This window comes from Bombina bombina, chromosome 3 (genome assembly GCF_027579735.1).
Source record: "Bombina bombina isolate aBomBom1 chromosome 3, aBomBom1.pri, whole genome shotgun sequence".
Classification (NCBI taxonomy): Eukaryota; Metazoa; Chordata; class Amphibia; order Anura; family Bombinatoridae; genus Bombina; species Bombina bombina.
In genome coordinates, this window is record NC_069501.1 from 209202962 (window position 1) to 209213574 (window position 10613).

The 10613-nt window shown below is 35.9% G+C and overlaps 1 protein-coding gene across 1 annotated transcript in view; it reads right to left on the reverse strand.

Moving 5' to 3' along the window:
- PIGL (phosphatidylinositol glycan anchor biosynthesis class L) overlaps positions 1-10321 on the reverse strand; it is a 420271-nt gene extending 409950 nt beyond the window's left edge. The window contains exons 1-2 of the mRNA XM_053706111.1: positions 10099-10321; positions 2985-3084 (exon numbers count right to left, since the gene is read on the reverse strand). Of these exons, the coding sequence (XP_053562086.1) occupies positions 2985-3084; positions 10099-10321 (323 nt within the window). The remainder of the gene's footprint in view (positions 1-2984; positions 3085-10098) is intronic.
- Between the last annotated feature and the right edge of the window lie 292 nt (positions 10322-10613).

The following is a 10613-nucleotide window of genomic DNA, read 5'->3' on the forward strand; positions in this document are numbered from 1 at the left end:
CTCTTCTAACCTTACCCCTATACTCACATTTTCAACCTCTCCCTCAGCACCGGTATATTTCCCTCATCTCTGAAACAAGCACTGGTCACATCTATCCTCAAAAAACCTTCCCTTGATCCAACCTCCCCATCCAACTACCGCCCTATTTCCCTCCTCCCTCTTGCCTCAAAGCTTCTCAAAAAAACTAGTATATGCACGCCTATCACATTTCCTTACATTAAACTCCCTCCTTGACCCACTGCAATCTGGATTTCGTCCCCATCACTCCACAGAGACAGCAATCGTTAAGATTACCAATGACCTACTTACAGCAAAATCAAAAGGCCACTTCTCTCTGCTTATCCTCCTTGATCTGCCCGCAGCCTTAGATACTGTTGACCACCCTCTTTTGCTCCAAACCCTCCAATCCTTCGGCATCTGTGACATAGCCCTTTCGTGGTTCTCTTACTACATGTCAAACCGTACTTTTAGTGTAGCCTTCTCTGGGGCCTCCTCTGCCCCGTCACCACTTTCTGTGCGGGTACCACAAGGCTATGTCCTCGGTCCCCTTCTCTTCTCAATCTACACGTCATCATTAGGTTCCCTAATAAAGTCCCACGGTTTCCAATATCATTTGTATGCCGACAACACCAAATCAACTTCTCTGCACCAGACCTATCGCCTTCCTTGCTAACCCGTGTCACTAACTGTCTTGCTCACATCTCTTCCTGGATGTCCTCTCACTACCTCAAGCTAAATCTCTTCAAACTGAGCTCCTTATTTTCCCACTTTCTTCCAAAATCTCCACCCCTCAATCTCTCTATAACTGCCGACAACTCCATCATTACCCCTAACCCACATACCCGATGTCTCAGAGGTCACATTTGACTCAGATCTTTCTTTCACTCCTCACATTCAATCCTTCACTAAAGCCTGCCACTTCCACCTTAAAAACATCTCTAACATTTCCTTACACAAGACACAACTAAGATTCGAATCCACTCTCTCATCTTTTTCCCGCCTCGATTATTGCAACTATGTTCTCTCTGGTCTCCCCAGTTGCCGCCTAGCTCCTTTACAATCCATAATGAATGCCCCTGCCAGGCTCATCTTCCTTACACGTCGCTCTTCATCTGCTGCACCTCTCTGCCAATCCCTTCACTGGCTTCCTCTTGCCTCCAGGATTAAAAACAAAATTCTCACTCTGACATACAAAGCCCTCAACTGCACTGCTCCCCCCCTATATCTCAGACCTTGTCTCCAGATACTCTCCCTTCCATCCCCTTCATTCTCCTCCTCTCTTGTTACCTCATCACACTCCCGTTTACAGGACTTCTCCAGACTGGCTCCCATCTTGTGGAACTCTGCCTCGCTCCACAAGACTCTCCCTAGTTTTGAAAGCTTCAAGCACTCCCTAAAGACTCTACTGTTCAGGGATGCATACAGCCTACACTAAACCTTTCTTTATACCAGTTCCTCTCCTCCATTGCTATCCCCTTGAACCCCCTTAGCATGTACGCCTAAGAGTCCAGCTGTATGTAGATCACCTTCTTAAGAGCTGACTACAACAGTGCAACTCTTGGCAGGGACCTCTACCCATTTGATCCCTATAATTGTTTTGTTGTACTCTGCCTTTGTTCATAGCGCTGCGGAATCTGTTGGCGCTCTACAAATAACCAATAATAAAATAATAATAATAAAATCAGGAGCACTTAATCTTTTCTTTTAATCAATAAACAAAATTACTTAGTGGTGCTGATGTGCCACAAACAAACCATTGGAGGGTTGGAGGTGGCCCATAGGTCATAGTTTTGGGAATCCTGCTTTAAAAACTACTGATGAGGGTGCAATATAAGGATTTACAACAACACATTAATAGCCATATTCTAAGCGAAAAATAGATACTTTTTCATGCAAACAAATAGGTACTTTACAAACTTAGGTGTGCCATAGTTTCCAAAGAATTTTTATATTTTTTATGGTAACATGTTATGTGATTTAGATAGAGCATTTTAAACAACTTTCCAATTTACTTCTATTATCTCATTGGCTTCATTCTCTTGGTATCCTTTGTTGAAAAACATATCTAGGTAGGCTCAGATGGAGCAGTGCACTACTGGGAACTAGATGGCTACACATATATGCCACTTGTCATCAGATCACCCAATGTGCTCATCTAGATTCTAGCAGCACACTGCTGCTCCTTCAACAAAGGATACCAAGGAAATAAATCAAATTTGATAAGTAAATTCGAAAATTGTTTAAAATTGTATGCTTTATCTGAAATCACGAAAACCAAAAGTAATCAATTTAAAAATCATAAACAAATTACAAAATGTGTGCATTAGATACACTAGGAATATTTAAATATACAAATCTACTTAAAGGGAAGTGATACCCCAAATTTTTCTTTCATGAATCAGAGCATACAATTTTAAACAATTTTCAAATGTACTTTTATCACCAAATATGCTTAATTTTCTTGATATCCTTTGTTGAAGGAGCAAAAATGCGCTACTGGGATCTAGCTGAACGCATGTGTGAGTCAATGACAAGAGACATACATGTGCACCCACCAATCAGCAGCTAGCTACCAGTAGTGTGCTGCTGCTTGAGCATACTTAGGTATGCTTCTCAAGAAAGGGTACCAAAAGGACAAAGCAAATTAGATCATAGAAGTAAATTGGAAAACTGCATGCTCTATCAGAATCATTAAAGTTTAATTCTGACTTTATTATCCCTTTAAGATAGCACGTTCAGCACAATACTCAAATAGTATAACAGGGCTTGACAAGTTAGCATCATCCCTAGACAGTAAGCAAGAACTTTTTTTTTTACACACACATACATATATATATATATATATATATATATATATATATATACACACACACACACACAATCTAAAAATGAGGAGCCAGTAATAAAATTTCTAGGAGCAAGGGCTACATGGTTTTAGGGACTTTCAAGCACTGATGTATACATTATATGAATAAGATTGTTACCTGTGGTCAATAAGGGTAACATTTGAAGGAGGGATTCCTAAAACAGCACAGCTTTCAATTAATTCTTTCTTACGAACCTCCCCTTGATTGTAGTAATTTCCTAAGAACAATAAATATATTAACCCACAGGTTTTTATCTTTAGTAAGTGTTGCTAAAATACTTTAATCTACATTACAATATACAATAGGCAAAACGATTTGTTGCCTTATTTTAATTAAGACTAAACAGATAGAAAAATCTATATAATAAACTAGAGACATGAAAAAAATATATATATTATGATTCAGATGGAGCATATAACTTTAAATAGCTTTGCTTATTCTCTTGGTATACTTTGTTGAAAAGCATACCTAGGTAGGCTGACGAGCAGGAATGTACTGCTGGTGGCTAGCTGCCGATTGGTGGCTGCACATATATACCTCAGCATTGACCCACCATATATATTCAGATATCTCCTCCTACTGCATTACTACTCCTCCAACAAAGGATACCAAAAGAATGAAGCAAATTAGATAATGGCAGTAATCTGGAAAGTTGTTTAGAAATGTATTTTCTATATATGTATGTATTTTCTATCTGAATCATGAAATAATTGTTTGGGTTTCATGTCCCTTTAAAGTGAATGTTAATTTTGATGCTAAAGTGCCCGGTTTTTAAAAATTTGTTTAAAAACAGGTGCACTTTAATTCATCAAAATTTACATTTCGCTCGTGCTGTGAAAAAATACTTACCTGTTAATCTTGACAGCCGCTCCAGCTTCCTCCACACGTTGCAAAGCCTCTTCCTGGGTCTAAAATGAGGAATCCGGCTTCCTCCAATCACGGCGTTGAATCAGACACGGATTCCCCCGTGATTGGAAGATTACCAATCCATCATTTTTGACGTCAGAAATGGCTTGCGACGACCGGGGGAAGCTGGAGAGGCTGTCAAGTTTAAAAAGGTAAGTATTTTTTCACAACACGAGTAAAATGTCAATTTGATGAATTAAAGTGTCCCTGTTTTTAATTGAATTTTTAAAAGCCGGGCACTTTAGCATCAAAATTTACATTCACTTTAACTCAGGAAATGAGAAAATAAATCCTAAGGAACATTGGTGGCTACTGGGAGGGAACGGTGGAATGAAGGAAAGGGAGGCAATTAAAGAATAAACCCTAAAAATATGTAAACAAACAAAAAAATTAGAATTAAAGAGCATTTATTGTGAACTAAAGTTATAGCAATTTGAGCAGCTGATGTAGTTTAGCAGAATATTATAATAGTGATATAAAAAAAAAATTCAGAAGATAATAAAAGTCAAAATTAAATTTCATGATTCAGATAGAGCATGCAATTTTCAAACAACTTTCCAATTTACTTGTTTTATCAAATTTGCTTTGATCTCTTGATATTTTTTTATTGAATAAAACTAAGTAGGCTCATAAGAGCTCAGGAGTGTGCACGTGATTTTAGTACTCTGTAGCAGCAGTGTTTTGCAACATCATTTGTAGCTTTGTTATATAATGTTGCAAAACCGCTGCCATGAGCCTACCTAGTTCTACTCTTTAATAAAAGATACCAATAGAACAAAGCAAACTTGATAAAAGTAAATTGGAAAGTTATTTAAAATTGCATTCTCTATCTGAATCATGAAAGTGTAATTTTGACTTTACTGTCCCTTTAATACAATGTACATAATTTTGTAGGACTGGTTTATATATTTCAGCATAATAGCATATATCAAGATCTTGTGATTTATAGGCACACACATATACATTACTATTAAGATACATGTCATGGACTGTTATGAGATAATAGCAGATAGGCAAGGATTTAAAGTCACTAAAATTGAAGAGGGACATTATATGCATAATATATGTCCCACTAAAATATGTATTTTTTTGTCTTACATTCTAAATATGAATAAAAAAAGGGATCAACCCAAGTTGACTAATTGGTGTGTTGGCATTTTGTCAACATTCTTAAAGGGACAGTCAACACCAGAATTTTTGTTGTTTAAAAAGAAAGATAATCCCTTTATTTTGCCAGTTTTGCACAACCAACACAGTTATATTAATATACTTTTTACCTCTGTAATTATCTTGCATCTAAGCTTCTGCTGACTGCCCCCTTATTTCAGTTCTTTTGACAGACATGCAGTTTAGCCAATCAGTGCTCAGTCCTAGGTCACTTTACGTGCATTAGCTCAATGTTATCTATATGAAACATGTGAAATAATGCCCTCTAGTGGTTAAAATGTATTCAGATTAGAGGCAGTCTTCAAGGTCTAAGAAATTAGCATATGAACCTCCTAGTTTTAGCTTTCAACTAAGAATACCAAGAGAACAAAGCAAATTTGGTGATAAAAGAAAATTGGGAAGTTGTTTAAAATTGCATGCCCTATTTAAATCATGAAAGTTTTTTTTTGGACTTGACTGTCCCTTTAAATTGACAATGGCTGTAAAAATGTTAAACAATCACAGTGTGAAGCAACAATGGTTTACAACAATGATTTTAAAATAACTTTTCTATTCACTTTAAACCATAATAATTTAATACATTTAAAACAATAGATTTCTGTGTTTTTCAAGCAATTTTGACATCTAGGATTAACATCCCCATTTGCTTATATAAAAGTGATTAAACAATGTCAAGTCAGTAAAATGCCAGTAACAGGTCATCTTAAAGAGATATGAAACCCAAAAAATGTCTTTTGTGATTCAGACAGCGCATGCAATAAAAAAAAAAAAAAAAGGTTTCCAATTTGCTTCTATTATCAAATGTGCTTTGTTCCCATGATATTCTGTGTTGCAGAGATACCTAGGTAGGCACTTGGGGCACTACATGGCAGGAAATAGTGTGGCTATCTAGTGCTCTTGCTCCAGCAAAACTGCTGCCATATAGTGCACCAGAAATGGGCCGGCTCCTAAGCATACGTTCTTGCTTTTCAACAAAAGATACCAAGAGATAAAAAAATTGATTATAAAAGTAAATTAGAAAGTTGATTAAAATTGCATGCTCTATCTGAATCATGAAATAAAAATGTTGGGTTTCATATCCCTTTAAAGTTACTGACTGTTGGAGAATATTGGCAGAGCTATTGTATTTAGAACTAAATCCTATTTGGTACATTTTCACCAGGTGGCTGACAATCTTTAAAATGAGGTTCCCTCTTCCCTCATGGCTGAGCAGTTAATTGCAAGGCCACTGCAGCTAGGGTTGCCACCTCAGCCATGTTTTCCTGGACACTTATGAGTTATACATGCTGCAGGGTATGAAGGTAGGAACATGAATTCCAACACTAAACAGCACACAAATAGTGACACTGAACAGCACTATTCATGTTGCTCCCTGCACACCCTGCAGCATGTATAACTAATAAGTGTCCAGGAACACATGGCCGAGGTAGCAAACCCTAACTGCAGCCCATAAGACATAACACTGGTATTTGGTACAACCTCTGACACAAACACTAGCTCTACAATTAAAAATGATCAGGATGTTTTGTGACATGCTGTTCTGTAATTGGCCAACACACCACAAATTACTCAATCATTTTGATCAAAAATTAAAAAAAATAATAATAAATAAATCTCTGTACAGAAAATGATGGCCCAGTGGAGCATGAGATACATGAATATCATTTATTCAACCAAGATGGGACTTTCGTAATTTCAATTTTGATTTCTACTTCAGTGTTCTAATGCTTATACATAGCGTGATTTGAAAACTATATTCCAAGGTGCATAACACCACCTCATTAAGAGTTTTATACTAGAATGAAATTGTCAAAAGTCTTCATAGTATTTCATTTTAAATATAGAATTGGGTTTGTCAGAAAGGAACAGACAAGTCAGGTGTTGCTTCATAAGCTTTATTGTAGTAATTTACAAACATACAAGGTTATCTCATATATACCTCAGATAGTAGCGAGAAGATATATAATCCAAATGTAAATTACAAGAGATAAGGAAAGAAAAACCAGAATAAGGAAGGAGAAAATGAATAGACAGAGTCTTAAGGGACACTCAATCAAAATTAAACTTTCATTATTCAGATAGAGCATGCTATTTTAAACAACTTTCCAATTTACTTCCATTAACTAAATGTGCACAGTCTTTTTATATTTAAACTTTTTGAGTCACCAGTTCCTACTGAGCATGTGCAAGAATAAGTGTGTATGCATTTGTGAATGGCTGATGGCTGTCACATGGTACGTGTATGCATTTGTGATTGGCTGATGGCTGTCACATGGTACAGGGGGAGTGGAAAAAGACATAACTTTTAAAACTGTCAGAAAAAAAAATCTACTACTCATTTGAAGTTCAGACTAAGTGCTATTGTATTGTCTTGTTATCTTGCATTTGTTGATTTTGCAAATCTACTGTGTTGACTGGTCCTTTAGGATGAGCATGCAGAAAAGCAAGTGGATACAATGCAAGAGCCAGAAGAAAAAACAACAGCAACCAAGGTATGAGGATCAACAGGAGGTCTAAACTAGACAAAGACCAGAAAACACGAGTAGTAAATGCAAAATAAACTAAAGGCAGGATCAACAGGTCCAGAGTGTGAGAATGGTGAGAAGTGAATCAACTGGTCAGGTTTAGCAGATTAGGTGTGGTGGATAGTGAACAATACTTATAGTATCAGCAAATCAGGTACAGAGGGTCAGGTCAGAGGCAGAGCCAAGAAGGCGTAGTAGTGTACTTCCTGTATGAAACAACCAAGCACTGAGGAGAGGCCAGCATTCCCCCTGTATAGCGTATGCTGCAAATGTATAAAGAACTGAGATACAGGCGTCTTTCTATGAAGGTGGCACAGGGGTGTTTATGTTTATCCCTTTAGCAAAAAGGACAAAGAGAGACTTGCAAATAAAATAATTAAAATACATTTTCTCCAACAAAACTGAGTTTATGTTTCACTAGTTTAAATCTTCAAATGACTAACAATCGACACCCATTTAATTACAAATATTGTCAGGTGTATGCCAAATGATCTTGTGTTACTGCCTTTCAGTAATATATAGTACTGTATAATAAGCAACAGTTAGCATATAGCTAAACGTGAATATGACTGAAAAAAAGACAACTTCGTCACGCATATTTTAATGTATAATTAAAATGCCAATGACGATACCACCTCTTGCAAAGGGATAACATTTACAATGAACACCGCAAGCATTCAAAGGGAAAATGTATTAAAGGGATATGAAACCCAAAAAAAAATGTTTTGTAATTCAGACTGAGCAAACAATTTTATAAAAGTTTTCAATTTACTTTGTTCCCATGATATTCTGTGTTGAAGAGATACCTAGTTAGGCATCTGGAGCACCACAATGCAGGAAATAGTGCTGCCCTTTAGTGATCTTGCAAATGGATAACATTCTTGCAAAACTGCTGTTATAGAGTGCACCAGAAATGGGACAGCTCCTAAGCATACTTCCCTGCTTTTTCAACAAAAGATACAAAGAGAACGAAGAAAATTGATAGTAGCAGTAAATAAGAAACTTATTTAAAATTGCACACTATCTGAATGATAAAAGAAGATTTTGGGGTTTCATGTCCCTTTAAGGTGCAAACTTGTTCGCTTCCCTGTAAATCAAAGTACCTGCCATTGCTCACAATTCCTGGAGATGCCTGCAACAGTCAAAGTTATTCAAAGAAAAAATAATTGATCCTTATCAAGTCAAATTCAAAATGATGGTCAGCAAATGAATACCTTCCATAATGAGTACAAGTACTGTTTTTGTGACGAGCCTTGTAGCAGAAAATCAAAAACAATGTCTGCACCCATAGCCAATATATAAAGGACATGGATCAGTCTGGCAAGAAGTGTTTCATAACATTAAGCAGATATCCAAGGCAAACTGCCAAGCAGCAACACTCTGCCCATGGTGTGTCATGGATTTCCTTAATTAAAAGCAATATTTAGACACCAAATTAACAAGGTGGTTAAATAAGATTATAATAACATTGCAGGCTAAAGATATAACAAATGCAACTATCTTTCTAACCAGGTAATTTCTCTTAGCAATAATAAAGCTAGTATGATGTCTAATTACAAAAAATAATCAAATTCTCATGAGAACTTTTTTTTTAATTCTTGACTTTGTGCATGATCAGTAGTTATTTCTATAAATTACTGTGTGCATGCAGTTTTGATCTCACATTTCACTGCACTTTAATGCATGTAAATTAAAGTTTGTATGGGCCCTGCAAGTAGTTCTTACAAAGAAAGTATTGTATTATCAACAAAGTGGATAAAAATCTCAGCAGCTCACTCACATTCAATGCAAAGGTTCAGGGATTACTCATTTTAATTGGCTGTTTCACAACAAGCTTTGCAAACTTAGAGCTGGACTTCACCCTGCACATAATATAAGTTTAAAATAGAAAAATTAATGTGCATATTGTTTTTAATCAATAATAGCTTTGAGTTTAAAGTAGGGCTCAGGAAAAGGTATATTGATGTATAATTATCACTACCATGTCAATTCAATCTGAAACAATGAAATACAAATATTTAGTCAACAATACACGAAATTACTACAAATATTGACAAAAATGTATGCATAGTGCAACATGGTCTACTATTGCAATGAACTCAATGCATACAATAAAAGTTAACATTTTTAAATTAAGTATTTTTACAAACAAGTCTATAATACAAAAAATAAAGCCTAATTTTTTAGACAAAGTAATTTTTATTGATATATATAAATATATATATTTATTTTTTATAAGCATAGACAAAAATACTTTATTTTGGCATTCTTTAGTAAAAGCAGGGGTCGACAAATCTGTTTAAAATGTAGGAGCCAGACATACTTTTATGACCCAGAAAGTGGGATTTATTTATATATATATATATATATATATATATATATATATATATATATATATATATATATATATATATATATTAAATGTAAGCATCGCAAACTGGGGTTCCCTAAGCACTTATTAGCTCCTTTAGCTGACATGTTACATACAAATTTTTGTTTTGTTATTCTTTATTTATTTTTACTTAGATATGATTTACAGCCAAAAGCAGAACGGATGATTAAAAAACACGATCATCAAAAGATGTTGGCGCACAAGAGGCCAGCTGGGGTAAGTTCACTTCCTCTGTCCGTACCTGTGCAACAGCAGAGCACAGAGAGCGGGCGCCGCTGCCTGAGCAAGCCAAGGATAGTTGGTGCAAAAAACATGCACTCATCATCCGGGTGCGCGATGAGCAGCAGCGGTGCCACGGCCTCCATCCTCAGTAACAGATCACTAGTCCGGCTGGACAGAGCATCTCTCCACCGGCTACATAAAAACGACAAAACAAGCACCAAAATTAGCACGGCTGTCAGCATCCCGGAAGTGCTTCAGTGAAAGATATCCGACGGAAACTTGCAACAATAGTCAAGACGTTCCGTTGTAAAGAAGTTAACGCAATATATTTTTAGACTATGTAATCAATTTATTGTTATTGAGTGGCTCGATTAAATATATATATATATATATATATATTCTATAAATATGTGTTAATTATGAAAAACAAAATATTATTAATGTGTTTCCTCATATAAGCTGTTAAAATCTAACAGTATACCACAGATCCGCTTTAAGATCTTCATATAAGTGAATATGAAACCCAATTTTTTT